At 39.5% G+C, this 22,924-nt stretch overlaps 1 protein-coding gene across 2 annotated transcripts; it reads left to right on the forward strand.

Annotated features, from left to right (window-relative positions):
- Positions 1-11,861: 11,861 nt before the first annotated feature.
- Positions 11,862-22,331, forward strand: ednraa (endothelin receptor type Aa). Of its 2 annotated transcripts, none has more exons than XM_023262231.3 (8): positions 11,862-12,107; positions 13,028-13,567; positions 15,025-15,152; positions 17,014-17,212; positions 18,852-19,004; positions 19,136-19,269; positions 19,418-19,526; positions 19,983-22,331. In XM_023262231.3, exons 2-8 carry the CDS (start codon positions 13,085-13,087, stop codon positions 20,118-20,120), a joined length of 1,344 nt encoding a protein of 447 aa, XP_023117999.1. In that variant the 5' UTR covers positions 11,862-12,107; positions 13,028-13,084; the 3' UTR covers positions 20,121-22,331. The 2 variants fall into 2 exon arrangements, with proteins under 2 accessions (XP_023117999.1, XP_054866217.1); XM_055010242.1 differs by having other exon boundaries at positions 11,867-12,005.
- Positions 22,332-22,924: the final 593 nt, after the last annotated feature.

A 22,924-nucleotide genomic window follows, 5' to 3' on the forward strand; every position in this document is an offset into this window, starting at 1 on the left:
TCGACACCTGGAAATCCCTGTGGTCTGCTAATCAACAACAAGTATATACAAAATATAACCACAAAAGGTAATGTATCAATGCAGGAATGTTTTATGAGGCAACTACAGTCTGTAACTCTGCAGCTGTTTGGCAACGCGATGACGTGAAATGCCAATAAACACTGATAATGACAGCGGTGCAGTCGGTGTATTCATTTCTGGTTGCTGGTTTCACTGAGAAATCTCTGATGTGGATTAAAAGTCTTAATTAAATTAAGTCTTAGTTACTGACTCCGCAACTAAGTGGGCATCTTTGCCACACAAGAAAGGATATAGCTTTAAAATATGTGTGCATGCATAGTCTGACTAACAGGTGCAGCCCCGACAATGAGCATGTGTGTGTCCACGTGTTAAAAATAAACATTGCTTGAACAATCCTAATTGTTATTAATCCACTGTAAAACCAAAAAAAGATGTTTGATTACCCTTGTGTACAGTGGGCTATGGTGGCGCTATTCCTGGGAGTTACTTATAGCTCATTGTTACATTTCATAGACCAGTCTTCGTATAGCAGGTCTGGAACCCAAAGCATACTGGCAACAGAGTTAATTCTGCCTCAGCAACCCAGTATCCTTAAAAGTTCCTGTACAGCTAAAATGCATTCTCGGTTAAATTTTGAGGGAAAGGTATTTTCTAATGGATTATGTTTGTTTGAAGTATGTTTCAAATCACCATTTGCTTACTTTTGATTTTTTTAATTTATTGTTTCTTCTTTTCAACCAGGAAATTGTGTATTAGATTTGGCGGGACTCCTATTCGTAAACCCAGAAAAAGCATGAGAGGCTCCAAATAGGATTGAAAGGGTTGTATAACCCAAACTATACTAAATTCCAAAACCCAACCAGGTAGTTTTGGTTTCTAAACCTAATTAAACAGCAAAAAAAATAAACAGTGAAAATGAAAATCAAGAAAAATTACCCCACAAGGGACACAAGCCTTGGTGTCCTGGGTGATGCCTGATGGTTGATCTCCGCTTTCGTCCTCCCAGCTTACCTCCAAATATGACTATTTCAAACTGGAAGAAATTACATTTCTTTCAAAACATTAAAGAGAATTCAGCTCAGTTGTTGGGGCATAATTTTGTGACAAGTTTGATCAAGGAAGTTGTTTAACCTTTTATAACCCTACTGGGATCAAGCCGTATCTGTTAAATGACAATACGCTGCCATTTTCCTAAGGTTGGAAAGCTTGGCACATTTAATTAAGAGGCTATCTAGTGCTGCTAAAAATAGCTTAGTGAAAATCAAAGTTTTTTCATACATGTTGCTTAATGTAATGGCCACGGTTAGGCCTCCTGTTCAACCCACAGATTCTGTATATAAATAGAGGAACCCTAAGGAACCCATACATTTCCTGAACAGCAGCTTTGAAACTCAGTGTGGTGGCCAGTTGCCATCTTGGTGTCTAATCCAAAAGTGAACAAAGAGGGTGGAGATGAGTCCACCTGCCACTCAAAGCTGCCACTCTGTTAACTGTGTATAGCTTTTAACCTCAATACTATTTAAACTAGTGAGTGCAGTAAAGTCTTACCCCCTGTACAGTTGTTATGAATGGGGTAATTAGCCATATAGAGACCAAAACTGTTTTCTATGACAGGTTGTAAACACGTTTATTTCTGCTATAAAGGTTTTTTTTTTGTTTTTTAACATGGGCCTCTATGGAGATTGACTTGCTTTTAAAGCCAGCCTTGAATGGTCATTAGAGGAACTGCAATCTTTAGCACTTCGGTGGTTTGAGCTCTGGGGTTTCCCTTCCTCCTTTTGTTTTTAATGCTCTCTTTTCTGTTTTGCTTGTGTGTGTGGCTTTCATCTCTCCCATCCAGATTCCTATAGCTAATCACCTATCCTCCATCTACTCATCAGCCCAACAGTAAGTCAACAGTATGTTCTTCAGCCTTTCGTCCACATGCAAACAGTTTTAAGTCGCTAAAAACTAAACTTTGGGAAAACTTCTCCTAGGGTGAAGATATTCAGAGAGTCAGTTTGCAGTGTTGGCATGTAGACAGGGAAAACTGAGTATTTGACTTGTTATGTCAGAGTGTGTTCTCTCCTTTGTTTACATGAGGTGATTTTGTGAAATGCTGGATGTGGCCAAAATCGTGCTGGTACTAACCTTACCAACACAGTTGCTCGAGGAGCAGAGGCATTAAAATCAGTGTACACATGTGATTCAATGCACTATGACAAGAAATCTAGTGGAACTGGTAATAGTATTGTTTTCAGACTTCTGATTGACCAACATCACTTTTGGATAAGGGTTATATTGGTACATGTTGTTTGGTTCAGCAAATCCTTGACAGTAGTTCAACTGTGTTTTTCATTTTTGTGGTAATAGTCCATAACAAATGCATTTGTTTTGAGAACTAAGTGGGGAAAACCCTGTTTTAGGAAATACCAGCGTACATCTGGACCACACCATTGCCAGATTGATCCTTCATCCTCCCACCTTCACCTGCCGTCATCTTCATCTCCGCTCTTGTCCAAACAATGAAGGATTTACAAAAAATCTGCTTTTATTCATTTAAACTCAGAGTGTGTGTCCAGAATGTTGGTGTTAATGTGATTTTTATTATTTAGAGAGCATCCTCTAACAGTATTTTCACATCACAAGATACACATGTACAGTATAATTCAATCCAGGACAGCTGCTCTGCCATAAAATGTGGTTTTATGAAGGCTATAATGTTATATTAGACCTCATAAAAGCCTATTAGAACATTATATATACTATTATAGACAGTGTTTTAAACTTGTGGTCAAAGTTAGCAGTGGTTTGTACAGTTTCTAATATTCCTCAGCCAGTAAAACACCACATTTAACTATGGCTGGAATAATAAATATATAAAAAACAGAAAGAAATTACAAAGTTCAGACAATGTTATCAAAATTGCATTAGACTGTGTGGTTGCATACATAAAATTAAATTAATAGCTATTTTGAGAGAGGCCTCATTATTGAGATTTTACTTTATCTTTATGGTTTGCATCAGATCACAACCTCGACTTTAACGCATGAATCTCAGATCATTACCTTGAATAAATGTTAAGCATTTACAAAAAGAAAAAGCACCTCCGAGAGCAGTCTGACAGAGGAATACAAATGGGCCCAGTGCCATACATCAAAGCAGAAAACAAAAGAGTGAGCAATCAAGGGAAATAAGTGGAGGGATTAAGTGTTCTGGAGGGAGGAGGAGGGCAAAGCAGGAGATTGGTCTGGTTGAAATAGCAACTCGGTGTGATGGACAGTTGGGAACAGGCTGGGAGCGAAGCATTCACTGGGCTGGTGGACAGTAGGCCTCCTCTTGACAGACTGCTGTCACACTCTTACCAGCTTAAGAAAGACATAAAGCGTTTGTGACTCTCAGGCTGAGACGACACTATCTAAATACAGAACCGCTTAATCCAGTATTAGTCTCTGCAATGCTTTCATGAAAAGACTACCGGTAAATTGTTGTCTCATATCAGATATTTACAAGGCGACTGACCTGAGCAACATCTGGAAGTTCATCGAGGAAGTCCCATCAGTCTTTCTTGACGGAGGTTTGTTATCTTCAGTTTTGGCCACTTGAGCTTCACAGCTGTGTTTACCAATAGCATGCCATGTTCAGATTATCCACAGATGTTTTTAAAAATCCAACCTTACTGAGGTAAGAACTGCAGTGTTGATCCCAGCTCCAGTGGCTGTTTATGCTGTGGCTCGGTGTGAATTGCAACACAACATCACAACAACAACTTCACACTAATGATGCAGTTTATGTAGCCTGGAATACATGCAAAAATGTCTGTGTTTAAGAAAATACCAAAACACAAAATGTCCAATAACTGATTTTTTTTTTTTTTTTTTTTAATTTTTCAAAACGTTTCCTGGTCTGGACTGATATGGAGTTAAAATTATGTCCTGGACATTTTGAGCAGGCACTCATGGGCTTCCTGATAGGGGAAAGCAAAGTGCGATTTGCGAAGACTCTTTGGTTTATAAGTGCTTTAAGGGTCTGTCCGACAAGAGCCAGATTGTGAGCAGGAATGTGTCTCGGCTGCGCTCTCAAAGACTCCACTATCAGTTACCCGGTCGTCCAGAGCTCTGTGTTTATCATGTGAACACTGCAGGCGCTGGGTCTGTGTGCTATAGTAATAGTTTTAAAAATTATTAGCAATTGATGGGTGAATTTGTGTCAGTCTAGCTTCTAATATATCCAAGAGTCAGCCAGCTTTACTTCAGAGTGTGTGTAAGGACTTTGAGACCCAAACTTCTAGTTATTTCCTCCCTCCAGTCCCTCCATCTTCTGTACATTTATCAGGCTGATCCCTATAGCAGCTGGATAATTGTCACCCCCCTCGTGCTTTGTGCTAAGCTAACATAAACACCAATGTCACAATAATCTCTTAACATATGACATCTGTTAGTTCCCCTATGGGACTTTCTTTGACCCTCAAATGAACTTGTAGCTGCTGTACCAGGTTCTGTTTTATTTCCACTGCCCACTTGGAGACAACTGCATTTCAACACCCTCTGGGTGGTGGTATCATATCCCCAGGACAAGTGCTGGATTTGCAGGGCAATTTTAGTGCAGCGATCAAATGTTGCTACAACTTCTGCATTCATCAAGTGATGTACATTGGGTCAAATAGACTCTTTCTCACAGACAAGTGGCTGTAAACAAATTGATAAATGCTTTTAAAAAGTGAGCGATAAAAATGCTGAGAAGGGACTTTTTTCATTGTCAGAATTTGGATAGTTCAGTTTAGAAGAGCTGCATTGTGGTCAGTTTGAGCCAATTCATGTACGATTAGGTCTAAAACTGAGGAATCATGCACCAGCTGGGTCACTCATGGGGGAAACTTGAGGATCTTTTTCACCACAGAGCAACTTTCGTTCGAAGGCACCATCTTGTATTTCAGTTTCCAATTCTCCATCTTTGTGTGATATTAAATCATGATCTAGGTATTCAAGAGCCTGTTTCCTTTAAATAGTCAGGTAGCTGTTGATCACTGTGTTATCACATCTCACCAACAAGCCCAAAATCACAAAATACCATAAATATAATGTGCCTAGTCATTTCAGATGTAGTCTGACTCAACGTGTGCAGATTGCGAGTGCATGTCTTCCAATGGCCATGCATTTCACTGAGCTTTCTGCTCATTTTCCATTATGTACAAGTAACTGTTTTCAAAATCCTCTTTACAATGAGAAACAACAACAACAACCTCTGGATTGGCAACCTACCACACTATAAATTTCATGTTTTGCTAAGAATTTAACCACGCAACAAGGCAGCTGTGCTACTTCTTTTATTTTTTTGAGCGAATGTTCCACCAAAACAACTCTCCTATTACTGTTTTGAGGAGACACCATCACTCACCTTAGTTTCTTCTTAGTTCTGCCCAATATGACTGTGATTGGTTTAAAGAAAAACAAACGAGCCAGAGCTTTTCCCCCGCTATAGCAGCATAATAATGAGGTGCAGCCCGACCATTATGTTCTACAGAACGGTCGGGCTAAGCAGGACTAAGTGGCCTGTGGTCAGTAAGTGTTAGAGATAATTAAAAGAATTAGAGGAGGCAATATCCATAAACTGGATATCCCAAATAAAACCTTCACATATTATTGCACTCACAATCGTTCAGCATTATGTGGTGCGATCACAAAGCTTTGAGATGGCATGTACCACTATCATGCATGTGCAACATGTGTGAGTGGTAACTGTCATGAGTGAAGAGACCATGCAACATTATTCTAGTGCGCCTACTTCTGAGTGTGTAATGTGATCTGTCCATAGACTACAAACTGGAGCAAAGAAAAAAGTCCCATTCTGTGTCAGTCAGCTCATTTGGGGTTATCACTGGTGATGAGTGGTGGGTTGTTCAAGACTATTGACCATGTTTTTTGCATATGTATGTAGTCTCAATGAACAACTCTCCTCCTGATCTTAATCCCAATCTCAACTATTTACTGTGTTTAAATGACATTTGAAAAGCTTAAAATGTGTAAACATGACACAATATGCCTGCAATGGAGTGCTATTAATATCCAATCCTGTGATATCACATTATACCAACAACACACACACAACACAATGAAGAGAGCACATTTCCAGCACAAAACATAAAAACACTGTATTCACAAAGTGGTGTACCGTTGCAGTGGCATATATTTGATGCTTCCTAACTTGTAAAATAGTCACTTTTAGCACACCACAGTTGAGATCCAACATCCTCCACTCACATCTACTGTATTGCTAAGTTGATGTACACCAACATTGGATGATCCTGTCTATTTCAATGTTCCTGTACACAGTGTCAAAGAAATTTCAACATTTAGGTTTTATTTCTCTTTTAGAGCTATTTTTAGTTGTTTTTTATTATTAGTTAATCATTTTTCTTTGTTGTTGTTGTTGTTGTTGTTAGCAACCACCACAATCAGAAATCGCTTCAACTTCCATTCTTCCACGCTGGTATATTTTATAATTCCAAAGAATCATTTTCATTTATTTAAAGTCAGCTGTATTGCTCATGCTGTCAGCAACATAAACTTTAGATTCAACTTGTAGTCAAACAGTCAAAAAATAACTTCCTGTCTTTTTGTTGACCTCATTGGAAAATGTCATGAAATCTAATACAGATGTGGAGAAAAATTCACAAGACAAAAGACAAGCCTGAAGCAAAGCGAGTCCAACTGTACTTGCACTGGAGTATGTAATCATATGACGGCGGATGCTGTTGATGTAGGTCTGCCATGAACGGCGTGTCGAATTGCATGTTGCAGCTGCAAATAATTGTGGGATGCATTATCTGCTTTCCTTTAGTAAAAGATGGATCCCTTGCTAAAGGAGATAAGAAAAGAAGCACTGCAGAAACCTTTTCTTAACATTTAAAGTGTCTATAAAAAGCATTCACCTCCTTGTAAGTTTTCCAGTTTTATTGCTTCTCAACATTGAATCATGTTAATATAATTTGGACAATAATTTACAAAAAAGACGTTCATACCAGAGGAAAAATGTATTTCTATAAACTAGAACAAGGAGCCTTCTTCCAGTTGACTTCAAAGTCTCCTACATGCCTTCTGGTGAACTCTAGTATACTCTAGATATTTAACATGAGCTCTTTTTTCAGAGTTTTTCTCTTCTTTGAATTGTGACAAAAACAGATGCTGTGTGTACGGTCTCTCCTATCGCAGCTGCTGAAGCTTTTAACTCCTTTGAAGGAGTCTTCGGTGTCTTGGTGGCCTCCCTCACTCGCCTCTTTCTTGTATAGTCATTGGGTTTTTGAGGACTGCTGCTAGAGGCAGATTGACATGGACCATTTTCTTTTTCTTAATGATGGGTTTACTTTTTTTAGAACATTTTTCACTGACTTCCTTTGAGCATTGTTTTGTCTTAATGGCCTAGCTATAGCCAGAAGGACCTTCTAAATACAGGCGTCTTTCTACTACAATCAGTTTCTGCAGACACGTTCACTGAACTTAGAAGATCTCCATTTCACTCTCTGTGGCACTTTTAATCAGCTGCACCTGTGTTAAATGTGACTCACTTTAAAGGGGTACAGTTACTTGTTTTTCATTTTTTTTTATTTTAAATCAATTGAAAGTACTTTGTAGAAATCTGTTTCCACTTGGACATGAAAGTGTCTTTTTTGTTTTGTAAATTCAGACCTAAATCGATTCAATGTTAAACAGCAATGAAAGGGGAAAACTTCCAAGGCAGTGATTACTTTTTATAGGCACTAAAGAGAGCTTACTCTTTTCATGGCTGCCACTTAGAAACTTCTGGGTCATTTCACTTAATTAAGAACCTTCCTAAGCAAAAAAAGTTAAGCCCTCAGCATTTAGCTAGAAGCTAACAAATAAAACAGTTGCCACATGACTGATCTTTCCTACAAATATTTTTTGCATTCTGTACAGTGATGCTCAAATTGGCAGTCATGCTCCCCCTTACCTCCCTCCTGATTCCAGTTGGGAGTGCTGATAGCGGTAAGACTGACTCATTCATTGGAAGTGATGCAGTTCGGGAACTTTAGGGTGATGTCTGGCTGGAATGCAGTTCTGAGACATAAACCAGGAAAGATTTGATTTTCTGAAGTGCAAAACATGTTGGCATCACACAGTTCACACCAAGCCTTCCACCCATGTTAGCCTGGCAGCGAATCAAGTTCAAAGCAAGTCACACAAGACTCACACAGCAAACTCATTACATGCTACCCTGGTGATGTGCTGCACCACTTCCTGTTTGCTCTACGGAATAATTCTGTGTCGTCCCTTAATCATGCAATTTTTATTTCAGTTGTTGGTCTTACACAGCGATTGCACATCTTCTAGAAACTTACTTTTTGTTCTAACTCAGTCTGGTCAAATTATTCAATCTGGATTGTTTTCATGCTCTATGTTTTATGACTTATGGCCTTAGATTCACTTCCAGAGAGCTCATGGTCACAGTGAAGAAAGTTTCAGAAACTTTACAACAAGAAGACTGACTTTTCACAGACTGTTATCATCAGCCATCATCTTCATCAGTGCTTTGACAAAGCGTCCCTCCTTCCAATTAAAATAGTCTGTTAATATTATATTGATTAATTTCAGATGAAGTCAAGTCCTGGCACTAATCAGCCCATTATGAAAATCCCTCCATCAAGATTTTTCTTTTTCTCTCGCGCTCTAACTTTTTGTTTGTGTGAACCATATGTCCCAAATTAATAAAGCCAGGCAGTATACTGAGCCCTCTTCACTCTGTCACTGCTTGTCACAGTAGGATTGGCCTCAAACTTATTCTCTCCCTCCCTCTCTGTCTCTTCCTCTCTCCCCCTGTATCTGCTCTCTCTTTCTGTTCTTTCTGTTTTCATGCAAGTGTCCCAGTTAAGAAATTGCTTACATCCCACTCAGTCTGGGGCTGGATTGAAATTTCCCATAGGGTATGTACCAATATGCAGAGAGCACACTTCGACAGATGCCATCAGAGAACAAGCATATGAATTACCAGGCAGCCTGCCATCTTAGAGTTCAGACAGAATGGCATTAATACCTGATTACGATCCAAACAACAACACAACAACAACATGAAAGCCAACGCAACTGGGAGCAGGTAAAGGTTTCATCATTTATATATTAATGGATTTACTAACAAAGACTCTACTCCCCCCACCTCAAAAGTTAAAATGTCATAGAGGCTGCCAACAATGAAGGGACTTTGGAAAAAAATTTTAAAATAGGGATAAGAAATCAGATGCCGTCAGCAAATCACGTTCCAATAAATTAAATATTCGCCACTGCTGACCATAACTAATTCAGAAGCCATGATAAATTCATGACTACAATTAAAGAAAACACGATCCTTTTAATTTCAAATGGCTGTAAATATTGGCATTACCCAATTAAGTCACATATGACTGCAGGAAAAAGTACCTGCAGATGAACCATACGCACTGGAACTATGTTAAAGTTTTCCTCACAGCTTTAAAAAATCTCGAGGCATCACATTGTTTTATGCAATTATTTAACTGCATATGTTTTCAAGCATGTTGTTCATTGAGCTGCAAATTATTGATATTAAAGACTTAAAGTGCAACAATAACCATGATTTCTTTTTTATACTGGTTTCTGTCATTATGGTTGTGGTTGAAATCATATTATGTCTTTAAATTCTGCTTTTCCATAGCCATGAATGAGACATTTTGTGTTTAAATCTTTAACTCTAATAGATAAGAAATCAGCTATATCGAACTGTTGGATTTCTTGAAAAGAAAACATCAGAAAATAAACTATTCAAAAACACACAACTGAGATGTCAGAGGTCCTTCAACCCAAAAGGTCTCAGTGTGTGTTCATGTATGTTCTTTCCTTCACCCAGATTTCTTTTTCTTTCATCATATAGTGTCTGTAATCAATAATAAATATCTGATTCTTAGAGCATCTTGTATAGAAATCCACTGTCTTATACTTCTTGCTAATGATATGTGCTTACATTACTATAATATAGACACTATAATATATTCATGGATAAAGAAAAAACAATAGTTGACATGGATAAATTTCTGTACATTGCTTTTTTAAAATTTTCTTTCTGTCTGCATTTAGAGATATACAAAAATGACAAAACACTTTACTGAAAATTAACAGAAAATGGTTTTCAAGGCATCTTAAAGTTAGTTTTTTTACACAATTGGAACAGTTTGTAACAAGTTTCACAATAAAATTTTAAAATAAAGGAAAGCAAAACAAACAAATCGCTAAATTCAAACACAGAACAAAGTCTGGGATTTGCACATACAGTGGAGGAAATGTTGGAAAAATTTTGCACAATATCAAATATTATCATGAAATATTTGGAAATTTGGAATAATCTTTTTTGTATTTCAAAAGTTGTGGCTGTATTAGACAGACACAAACAAAAACAAATGATATTTTTTATTTTTATTGTTTACAAGATAAACTGACAAAAATAAATTCTACTAAAATGATCCAGTACTCAAAATTTCTTATTTTTATAGAACCAATTAATTTTACGTTTTTAATAACTTTTTTAGGATTTGTTGAGTATTATGGCTGTGATTGTACTAAAAGAAACTGCATTTGAAGAGTGATTCTTAATGCAATATACAAATGTATGGGCTGTTTGAAAACTTTTTTTCCACCACTGTACGTGTTGTATATTTTTACTTGTTCATTTAATCATTTCAGTAGAGAAGTTGAGTTTTACCAAATATCCATGATATATATATATATATATATATATATATATATATATATATATATATATATATATATATATATATATATATATATATATATATATATATATATATATATATATTAAATTTTTTTTTTTTTTAATTGAATGGTTTTCCTCTTCAAGCAGCTGCAGCATCAGCATTTTGACCGTGTAAAAGACAGATTGCGGTGACTTTGATAACCCTCTTCCTGCTCTCAGCTCACATCATGATAAATGGTCCATTTTGAAATCCATAATGGACACTGATGTACAAGCACTCTTCCCTCTTGACATTGAGCTGTCTTCGTCCATCAGTTGGGCGTCTCGTCTTCTCAGAGATCACTCTCCGTTTGGGGCTTGTTTGGTGTATTGTTTTGTAACTTAGATGTTTGGTTAAGGCGGAGGGGCGCTCATCTAGACTTAACCACATTTTCTCAAACTTACCTTTTATTGAGTTATTTTTTTTAAATCCTAATAGGGTTAGGGTTAGGGTTAGGGTTCATCTTTACGATGCCACTGCATCCGATGCAGCAAGGGTAAGACAGTGTGATGTGGTTTGACCACCCACACGGCTCTTAGTGTGTAAACGTAATGGCGACCTGACGGTTAGCACCCTCTTCCCGTCTCAGTTTCCACCTCACAAATGAAGCAAACACAACATCACAACATGGACACTGACTTCCTCGTCCCTTCCTCCCTCCACTCTAATCTCTGCTGCCTTTTGTGTGAGGAAACAGTTGTGTGTAACGTATACAAGATATAATGTGAGTCAGAGGGGACTGAGAGAGAAGATGGGAGGGAATTAAGGAAAAGGGGCAGATTGGAGGGGCGTTGGGCTCCCAGATGCCCCTGCCCTGGTGTGTGTGTGTGTGTGTGTGTGTGTGTGTGTGTGTGTGTGTGTGTGTGTGTGTGTGTGTGTGTGTGTGTGTGTGTGCCTTAGAGATGACTGTCAGCAGGCGGTGCCTAAGAGAGTGGAGAGAGAGGGGGGTGATGTTTCAAAAGGGGGCCCAGTCTGTTACCACAGGGAGGTGGAGATTTACTATCCCACCCAGTCAAAGTGTCTCACTGGTGCTCTACATACACACACACATGCAGAGATATACACAACCTGCGACACACACACACACACACACACACACACACAGAGTTGAGCACACACTCTCAGACATACTGCAAACTCTCCACAGGAAACTCTGAGCCATAATGCGAAGGCACCTCAGAGCAGACGGGTGCATTGCTCAAACCAAGTGGGATACGGTGCGGCTTTGATAGTGCGTTAATTACTCATGTGATGTGATACAGATGTCTGGGGGCTTCAGCTGAAAGTTTGCCTGACGGTTTTCCAAGGGGGCCAGGCAGACATTTTAGAAGCGGTAGGTGAAAACCAAACGTATTTATTATTTATGGATAGATCAGTTTGCGTGCTGTCACAGATCCCAGCAGTGTCATGCTGATGCTAAACTGTGATGCTACTTGAAGGGCTGGCTGCTAAATAGTTCTTTGTGTACTTGGTGACAGCTGGGACTTTGAACAGGAAGAACTCTGGGCTATAAGTGTTGCTGCACTGTGACATGATGAAAAGGGCTCCACAATCGATCTAATAGTTTGAAACTTCATCTACTACTCTTTACCAGCACTTTAGTGACATGAGGTACTCTGATTTTGTCAACCAAGTTTGTTGTTTGTTCTGTAAAAAAAAAAAAAAAAAAAGAGAGACAAATTCAAGGTATAAGGTGATTTTTTTTTTCACATCTTCATTGTTTTTTATTCTAACTTTTATGTTTACATTGCATAGCCGACTGGAAATCAGCCCTGTAGCACTTCTTCATGGCTAAAAAAAGCCCTCGACCACATGTCTAAACCTTCAAAATTAGAAACAGAGAGAGAATGCAGAACCGCGGAAATCATCCAGTGCAAACCCACGCAAGGGGCTCATTGTCAATACAGCACAGCTAGACACAGAACCTCACTGTGCGGCTGCATTATTGACACACAGAGCTAAAGAGATGCCCAATGTGCTCTCATCCTCACCGTCTGACTGTAACTGGTCCTGGCATCCTCCATCTGTGCCCCCTTGGCAAAACCTTTTTGAAGTCTTAAAGACGTTGTTAAACTTCCTCATAGCTTTGGAAAGGGACAGTAACCCTGTCAAAGTTTCTTAACATTACGCTTTGGTTGGATTCTGTTGTCTCTTCATTTTGAGGAGAGAACAGGTGAGAGATGATGAAGGGCTTTTTTGCTTATATTCTGACAATAACCAAACTCTCATCTTGTTTTTTTCGTTTCCCACCAGTGATATATTGGGACAGTCTTTCAATCAGCGAAATCAAAGCGCTCAATACGTTCCATAATGGGTTCCCCAGCTGGGCATATGTTGGTGCTAATGGCCTGTATGGCAGCCAGAGGAATGTGCCAGATAAACAGAGCTGAAGCCGAGGAGGACTCTCTCCCTGGCTTTCTCGTCCACTCCACGCTCCAGTCTCCAGATTTCTACAGCACCGTCAGTCCAACTCTGGGGCCCGGCCTGCATCTGGGGGCCCCTGGAGCTGATGTACAAGCTGTGCAGTCTGGTTTTGCCAATGAAACCGTCAGAAAAAAGCCGGTTCCACCTCCAATGTGTCTTGTAAATACGTCCATAAACAGCTATTTTAAGTACATCAACACTATAATCTCCATTATGGTCTTTGTGGTCGGCATGGTCGGCAACGCCACCCTGCTGAGGATTATATACCAGCACAAGTGCATGAGGAACGGGCCCAACGCCCTCATTGCCAGCCTGGCCCTGGGCGACCTCATGTACATTTTCATTGATATCCCCATCAATGTTTACAAGGTAAAGTTTTCACTCCACTGCTGCATGTTGATTTAAAGTCTTAACCCCCTTTTTTCAGGCTGCTGAGTGACAGATCTCACCATTGATGCGATGAAATGCGGCAACAGTGGAGGTGATACACAGACAGAATGAAATATTACAGACGGGAAAAGGGGGGGAGTGGGAATGTGCAAATAGACGGGAAAGTGTAATCAGTCGGACGCCGTTATCTCCCTCGTGTGGGCAGATTAGCGATGAGAGGAGCAGAAACATGGCTGGCTTAGATAAACACAGGAATCAGGCTGTAGTCACACATGCCAGTGGCCTTGTATTGACCTGAGACATTAGTCACCAACTCTTATCTGGAGACTTCATTTTATAAAAAATCTCACTGCTCCACAAGTTATTTATCATTTGTGATTTATCATTTCAAGAGTTTTTTACTCAGTTCTTCATTAAAGTCCTATTAATATAGTTTAATCCAATAAAAGTGAGGATAAAAAGTGAAAATGTAAAAGGTAACAAAGACTTTTGGTGTAATTTATCAGCATCAAAAGGACATTTTTTTCAGTTTCAGTGTGCTAGCTTCAGTTTTGTGTGACTCACAACACTTTTGTTTTCTTTTTTTTTTAATATGAACTGTTTAATGATGATAAATTGTTACAGGGCTCCTGCTTTAGTTTGATTTATACGAGTAAACACTGTCATGCTTTTGTGCAATAATAAAGAATGATGACAAAATGAAGTGATCAGTCAGCCTGATCTTTTGAGCCCATTATTGGACGCCATTTTACAAGAGAAAAATGAGAGAGCCACCTGGTTGAAATTAACTTGGGACCGTGAGAGCACAGCGACTTTGTAGTCTGAGCAACACATTTGCAAAGAGGAAACAAAAGTCTTACTGGGGGAGCAGTTTATGCACAAACACGAAAAGAGCCACGTCTGCAATGTTGAAATCCCCCAATGTTTTCTTCCTTGGGGCAAGGATATTGTTTCCAAAAACACCGTCATTTGTTTTGTCACGTTAAACCTCTGATCAATGACAAAAAAAAAAACACTTTCTGAAGGTCTTTTGCACTGTGTGCCTGACCTTGACTTGCTTTACAAAAGCAAGAATTATCAGAACATGCTGTAGATTGTTTAAGTCTCATATTGAATGTTTTTATTGGTGATTTGAAAGTTTTGCAAGAAGTTGATGTGCTCCATGGCAGATCAAATTCACAACAAAGCTTCTATTTAGCAACAAAGACAGATTAATACCAGGCCCTCAAAATACACGTGAAGATAAATGGCTTCATTAAGACCATTTACCTGTTACTGATATGTCAACAGAGCCAAACAGTGATTTAATGGCACGTTCTGTTAATGCGCATGTGATGAATGGTCGACAACAAATTCTGCCGCAAATGTGATTCAATTCCTTTGAGATACAGTGAGTGTTTGTGTGACGGTTTTGTGTTTTGTTTTTTCCCCTTCAGCTCCTGGCGTCTCGCTGGCCGTTTGATGACAGCACTCTGGGCCTGTGTCTGTGTAAACTGGTGCCCTTCCTGCAGAAAGCCTCTGTGGGCATCACCGTCCTCAACCTGTGCGCCCTCAGTGTGGACAGGTCAGTGGCTTCACATCCACAGCTGCTGCACGTGAAGCCCGAGTTTTATTGGTTATGAATTAATGTAAAAGTCTTTCTCTGTGAGCCAAAATATTCAACTGGTGTTTGTGCATGAATTTCCATTAAACTCAGAGGAAATCGAATCACTCTGCGTTAACTCACACACAGCAAAACTGTTTCTCATTAATAGTTTGCTTTTGAAATCTCTGTTTTTAATGTTCCATGGAGACATATGACAGGCAGCAGCTTTTCCTCTCAAGTTCTATGATCTTGTCAAACCAGCATCGTGTTTGTACAGACACATGTTGATCCAGATGTGTTTTCTTTATCCACATTTAAAGCAGATGCTGCTCGACAGAGTTTAAGGATCCTGCCAGCTTACTGGAAAAAAACTCAAACAAATCTGATTTGGCCGACCAGCCTCTACAGTTAATCCATATTTTACTCAGCGTGAGAGAACATTTAGATTAATTTGTCACAAATATTTTCCTGTAATGTAATTGAGGTTATTAGGAGATGCTGAGATTCATTTAGACCAAATCTATTAACATTTTGATTTGATTCCAGAGTAATAACAGGAAGACTGAGATAATCACTTTCAGGAAACTCGTTAAGTCTAGGCAAATTGTGTAGAAAAGTTATTTATTTATCTCTCTGCCCATCTGTAGTGTTCAGAACCTGTGTGATGATTGTTTTTTAAATGCTCTTTACTTCTTTCATGGAACCATGTATTTTGTATGCAATATTAAGTGTATAATGCACACAGGATATGCATTGCATGCTTCATTTTTGATGTTAACATTGCAGCAAGAGGACTGACAAGTACTTTTTTAAAATAGTACCTTAATAGAAATTCCATGATGAATAAATGATGATCATGAAGTGCTGAAGCTCAGTGTCATCTCACTTTATGCACTAGACACAACTTTGGAGATAAGAGGTTCACCTACAGGCTCTGAATGAACTCCAAGGTTCAACAAGATTTTTAATGACCTCTATTATGAGAAAAAGGCAGTCTGCAGTGCTGTTCAAGAGCAGATGCTCTCCGTTTGTTTCCAGGAAATGTGTAGCATATTATTGTCTGTGTGCATTATGAAAGCACTCAAGTCTCCTTTGTATCTTTTCAATGTTGGAGGAAGAGAAAAAGGTAGATACATTACCACTTAGTAAAATATAAATGCCGCCATGTTGTTCAACAGAGAAATTCAAATGTGTCATGAAAAATATATTGTTTTTGCTATAAAATCTTGATGCACGATTTTACTAAAACATTTCGACAAGTGGTTTCCATTAATGAAACAAACAAGCAAACAAGTATTTAGTGCACGGGAAACACAAGCCAACAGACAGACCTCTCTGCCAACATGGGCCAGTCTGTTTGGAGGCTTCACAAAAATATAAATATTAGATATTTAAAATAAACAATTGATCATCTCTCCTCATTAATTCTTAACATTTTGATATTCTTTGCTGACTGAGCAGTTTGTTGTGCTTGGTGTGCTGCCATGCAGAAAGAAAACGCTGTGAGCTTTGACAGTCAGGGAAGACAAAGAAAGTGATGACTTTACTGATTTTTTTTGAATGATGGAACAGTGAGTGGAAGGAAGTGAACTCTTGAAAACCTTTGATTAGTAAATTGCTATTTTTATTAATATGACACTAAAATAATAGTAAATGTGCTGTATTTTGACCTCCTTATTTTATATTTGCACCTCATGAGTGCTACATGCTATTATAATATTCCTTACTGTAGAGACTTATATCTCCAGTTGTCTTCCAGTAATCTATTGGACATGCTTAAATGCCATGTTATGCCTGCACAAAGTCACAGACTGAATGTTAACTGCGTTTCCTCCTGCAGGTACAGAGCTGTAGCCTCGTGGAGCAGAGTGCAGGGCGTCGGCATCCCTCTCTTCACAGTCATTGAGATTGTGTCTGTTTGGGTGCTGTCACTCATCCTGGCAATCCCGGAGGCCGTTGGTTTCGACATGGTCACCTTCAACTACACCAACAACACTCTGCGCACTTGCATGCTCAACCCCAAGACCAACTTCATGACGGTGCGTTGTTGTCATTTTCTAATCATTTCTGGATAAGGAAATTGCAGTTCGGTGCTTTTGAATCCCTTGTGTTTAGATTGTGTTCAGGCCAGGGTGTGCTCAAAAGAAGAGTTGCATAATATGGAGACAAAACATTATGAGACTAATGCTATACGGAACCCACCTGTAGAAAGCGAAAGTGCAAGTTCAGATGAATCTTTCCATCGTCTTAAAAGCATGTGTTGTTTGTTTGGAGATGGTGATTGTTTTTAATGGATGGTTGGATGTGGTATTCTGAGTTTATTTGGGGAGATATTTTTAGGACATCAATTTAACAGTAAAAACAACCACCTACAACATTTCCTGCTTGTGCCATTAAAAATTAAAAGCAAAGGAAAATTTGCATATATAATGAGAACATAAGGCTGCACAGTGGCTTGGTGGTTAGCACTGTCACCTTGCAGCCAGAAGATCCTGGCCTGGGATCTTTCTGTGTGGAGGCTGCATGTTTTCTCCATGCATGTGTGGGTTTTCACAAGGTTCTCTGGCTTCCTCCCACAGTCCAAAAACATGCTGAGGTTTAATGGTCATTCTAAATTGTCCGTAGGTGTGAATGTGAATGAGCTTGTTTTGTCTGTATATGTAGTCCTGTGATAGCCTGGCAACCTGTCCAGGGTGTCTCTTGCTTTCACCCTAAGTCAGCTGGGATAGACTCCAGCCCCTCTGTGGCCCTAATGAGGACTAAGTGGTGTACAGATAATGGATAGATGGAATTAGAACACTAGAAAACTAGAATACAACCCAGTGATACGTAATGCTGGTTCCTTCAACCCAAATTCACTGCAGTCAATATTTTGAGTGGAGTATCACTTAAAGACATAAACCTGGTCTAGTTACTTTCTCTTAGTGATTGTGGCCTTTTTCACATCCTTGGAGCACATAATTGATTGCAGTCCAAGTGCAATTACTGAGGCCAGGGGCCTCAAGCTGAACCACGTGTGTAGCCGAGCCATTCTATTGGCGCAAGTATCTCCCAAATACAGCTCTGAGCTCTAAGAGACATACACCTCTTAACTTCGTTATTAAATAGCAAAAAAACCCGCATATTTTCTCTTTAAAAAGACTTTCACGTCTACTTTGGTTGTGCTAGTTCTCAGCATAGGATGCCAGACTTTGGGAGTGGGTCTGCAAAGATTTGAGGAAATTGTGCTATGAGATCTGGTCAAGTTTGTATGGTTATGAAACTGTGGTGTCTTTAAAAAGTGTATTTAACATATTTTTAGAGCCACAAAAAACCCAAAGCCTCTATTATACACAATGTAATTGAAACCATTTGATTTCAGACTTGCTAAATTGTACACAGAGCAGCATTCACATGGACTTAATTGGTACTGGAGTACAGGGGTAGTGTGGTGGTGGATTGGGATAGGTTTATGTACAAAAGCATGGATTTTACCATTGAACCAAGTCGGTTTTAGTAATTTACAAGTTACATCTGAAGCCCCCAATCCCACATGATGTCTGATTTAGGTTTATAAGGCCCATATCAATAACAGATGCTGATATTTAAGAAGAGATTTTCCCTCCAAGGATAGCTTGGGCACCGTAGGAACTATAGGTGTGGATTAAACTTTGTGTTGCTGTGTTTGTCTTTCTCCAGTTCTACAGAGATACAAAGGACTGGTGGCTGTTTGGCTTCTATTTCTGTGTACCACTGATATGCAGCGCTATCTTCTACACTTTGATGACCGCCGAGATGCTCAACCACAGGAATGGAAGCCTCCGGATCGCTCTCAGCGAGCACCTCAAACAGGTCGGACGTCTAAATAAACCGAAATATTTCTGTGTTTATTCCACTGTTTTATCATTTTATTTTCCATCTCATAGACACTTTGTTCTTCCTTTTCTAATGGTGAGATACAATCTTCTTGCTTCTACCCACAGAGGAGGGAGGTGGCCAAAGCTGTCTTCTGCCTCGTCCTCATCTTTGCCCTCTGCTGGTTCCCGCTGCACCTCAGCAGGATTCTTAAAAGGATGATTTACTCTCAGAATGATCGGAAGCGCTGTGAGCTGCTGAAGTGAGTTTCTGCTAGAACAAGCCTGAAATTTCTTGGCCTATATGTAAATGAGTGTGCAAATGTACAGGATGTGACCCTGTGATGTTGCTGTTCAGTGTGACTGTGAGGGTTAAATTAGCTCAGTAAAAATCCTCTCCTCTGTTCACAGCTTCCTATTGGTCATGGATTACCTCGGCATCAACCTTGCAACAATCAACTCCTGCATAAATCCCATTATCCTCTACTTTGTCAGCAAGAAGTTCAAAAACTGCTTCAAGGTACGATGCTTCCCTTGTACAGATGAATATGAATGCATGTGGCACACACACCTGATCCCTTTTCATTACCCTCGCACACACCAAACCTTCTGATTAAGTTGTGCCACTTAAGCGAAGTTAACCGTTTGTCCCTGACTCGGGAGGCTGTGATGGTGATGACATTCCATGACCAATATGTAAAAAGCAGGCTGTCGATTTATGAAGTCACTTTTCTGGCTGAGGTCACACACACACACACACACACACACACACACACACACACACACACACACACACACACACACACACTGCAAACGTCTGACAGAGAGCTTGACACATACCATGTCTCCAGTGTGCTTGTTACAAAAAAGTTGTGGGAGAAAATGAAAGACTAGCTCCACATATGGAAAAACCCTCTTGGTAAACACTGCCATGTTGAAACGTTCTCTTTGCTCTCTTCTTCGCATGTTCTTCCAGTCATGTTTGTGCTGCTGGTGTTACTCCGACAACCAGCTGAGCAGCATCGGACCCATGAACGGAACGAGTGTCCAGTGTAAAAGCCCTGAGCCCAACAACATCCACACCGACCGCAGCATCCGGAAAGACAGCAACTGACCTCCCACCTGAGGAGCATTTGGGAGCTTTCTGGCCTCCCCAGCAAGTGTTTAAAATGCAACCAATACTTAAATAGATACATCAAAAACGCACTTTGTTATTCAGACAGCAAATAGTCTAAATTAGGACCACTGAGGAACTGGAAATAAGAGGAACAAACAATGGATTTGGTGTACAATGCTGTGAAGTTTCCTGAGCCTCCCAGCAGGCTAAACTTCCGAAGACAAACTCCCTGTGTTCCCACACCCACGGACAGTGACGCTATAGCTGTAGAGCAGGAGGAGGAGGAGGAGGAGGACTCTTTAAAGGGATGCAGCTGAACGTGGACTATAAATTACTCTCTATCAGGAGTCAAGCATGCTATTCCTGTAAAGGGCAGCACTACTGGGAAGGATGCTACAGGAAGGAAAAAGCTGACTGCTCGCTGTCAGAGCGGATGATGAGAGATGAGAATGTGTTCCCCAGGAGTTCGCCACTCACGGCGATGAAAAACAGGAAAGAGCATTACTGACTCGAGCCGCAATTAATTTTCCATTAAACGTGTGAGTGCTCACACAGTGTACTTTACTCATCCTCATAATTCATTAAGCTGCTTTGTGGTATAATTAGAAGATGCTTAATGTTCGACTGCTTCACAGAAGAAACATGTCAGGACATGAAAAAGCATCTGGCACAACATCAAGTGCAGGGTTGCAGGTTTCAGAGCAGATAGATGAGGTACAACTCCATATTTTCAAGGCACACGTCAATCATATTGTTTAATATGAAATAGGGAAATAGGTTAAGAAGAGTCACCACTGACCAAATATAGACAAGATTGTTTCTTTTTTCTTCAACACTGTGAATTTGCCATTTTATAAAACACTTATAGCAGCATTTATGCCTGAGTAATCCCTAGAATTTAATTATATGTATAGTGTCCACTTTCATAAAGTGTTGTATTGCAGTAATGATAAGTATTTTACTCAGACTACATTATGTTTGTAATGACATAGGCAGAGAATGGTAGATACTCCAAGCTTGTAGTCTGACTTTTTAAGAAATATGCTTTTCTTTTTGTTGCTTTGATGAGTAGATATCACTCTCATGTTTGTGCGTTAAATCCAGTGAGTGTTGCTTTGCATAAAGACGGGAGACAAGGGAAAAAACATGGCCTGGCTCTGTCTAAAAGCAACAAGATCCACCTCCTAATTAACACATTTTATCTTGCTCATTTAATTCATGCAACAGCAAAAAGTGTAGCCTGACCAGGAGGACAGGCCTGTCTTTATCACTGGGGATGATATTTAACTGGCTGTTGGCGCCTCCAAACATCCAAAACACAAGCTGGCTACTTGTCTTATCTTCTACTTTTCAATTTGTTAAGCTTTAAGTATGAGAGATGGAGGTCTTGAAATTGTTTGAAGCCACTTTTGATGAAGCTAAAGTAAATTAACAAGTAATTATTTACATTTTTACAAGAGTTGTGGACTTTTTCTTGGCTGGGTGCTATTACTTCCTGGATAAGCTAAACTAATCTGTGCTTACCGGCTGCTGTCGGCTGTAACCTTATATTTAATGTACAGACATGAGATCTGGATAAATCCTCTCAAATGACCCTCAGCAAGAAAGTGAACGAGGCTGTTTTCCAAAATGTTCATCTATTGTTTTTATATGGAAAGCATATTCAGCTACCAAACAAATGAAGGGTTTGGAAGCAGAATGGTCTAACCCACGTTTTGTAGTTTTTGAGAAAAATGGGTTCAAAGTTTTGTGTTTTCTAGAATGGTCTCACATTCGAAGCACCACTGTTGCGCTATATTTGGGTAGTGGATTAGACAACTTTGCCACTAAAATCTAGATCATAAAATATTACAGAAATGATACAAAACTCTCAATCCTGTTTGACCACTCTGCTTCTAACCCCCTCAATTATACTGCCTTATACTATTTGATATGTGAATACATGTAAACCTGTGTGAGTTTGAATGTGCACTAGCATGTGTGTGAGTGTATGCTGTGTGTATAATTACTTGCACTACTTCAGTGGAGTGTTTTGCACACTTGTGTACGGCGGAGCAAGCGATGTCTGTACAGGAACCTTTTACCACTATTCGATTCATAGCAATCTGCAGAAAATGGACTTTCTCTCTATGTTTATTGTCATTGATTGAACATGTTAACCTCACGTTAATGCTGCTGCCTATACCAATAAATCAGTTTCCATCTCCACTGTAAGAAACAAGGAGGTTTATTTTACCATCGTACTGTTTTCTCCAAGAAGTCAAGGGGCCCCGTTTCTGCTTCTCATCTGTGAGAAAGAGGCGTCTGGGAATGATTTAAAACACACTGTGACCTGCTTGGCAACTGAGCCCTAAGGGTTGCTAATGTCAGCAGAGAGGATGTGAACGGCTCGGGCGGTGGGAATTTGATCCATATAATTCGTTTCTCATCTCTTTTTGCTAAAAGGGGACAGGGAAAAAGTAAAGTCTGACCGTTACATAGCTGTGTTTTAATCATAATTTAACTTTTGTGTGACAGGATTGTATACACTTTGCATTTAAACAATGTCATGGGGTGATGAATGATAAGAAGCTGCACAAAACTGAACACTATTGATGCAAGTCACACTTGATTTAATGTTTCTTTAATGCAACAGCCTCTTTCTGTCCAAATGCCTTAAATAAAGCACTATGAGCATTGAGACAGGGTTCATGACACAATTCAGCGTCTCCATAGTTATGACCAAATATGTCTTCAACCCAGGATTACACTCTGTCAAAAAGAGACGGTTGCCAGAGACACATAATCCCACATACAACGTT

This window comes from Amphiprion ocellaris, chromosome 4 (genome assembly GCF_022539595.1).
Source record: "Amphiprion ocellaris isolate individual 3 ecotype Okinawa chromosome 4, ASM2253959v1, whole genome shotgun sequence".
NCBI classification, from domain to species: Eukaryota; Metazoa; Chordata; class Actinopteri; family Pomacentridae; genus Amphiprion; species Amphiprion ocellaris.

Coding starts and splice junctions, on each gene's coding strand:
- ednraa (XM_023262231.3), top strand. CDS start 13,085: ATGGGTTCCCCAGCTGGGCATATGTTGGTGCTAATGGCCTGTATGGCA. Junction 17,213..18,851: donor CCAAGACCAACTTCATGACG/GTGCGTTGTTGT, acceptor GTCTTTCTCCAG/TTCTACAGAGATACAAAGGA. Junction 19,005..19,135: donor TCAGCGAGCACCTCAAACAG/GTCGGACGTCTA, acceptor TTCTACCCACAG/AGGAGGGAGGTGGCCAAAGC.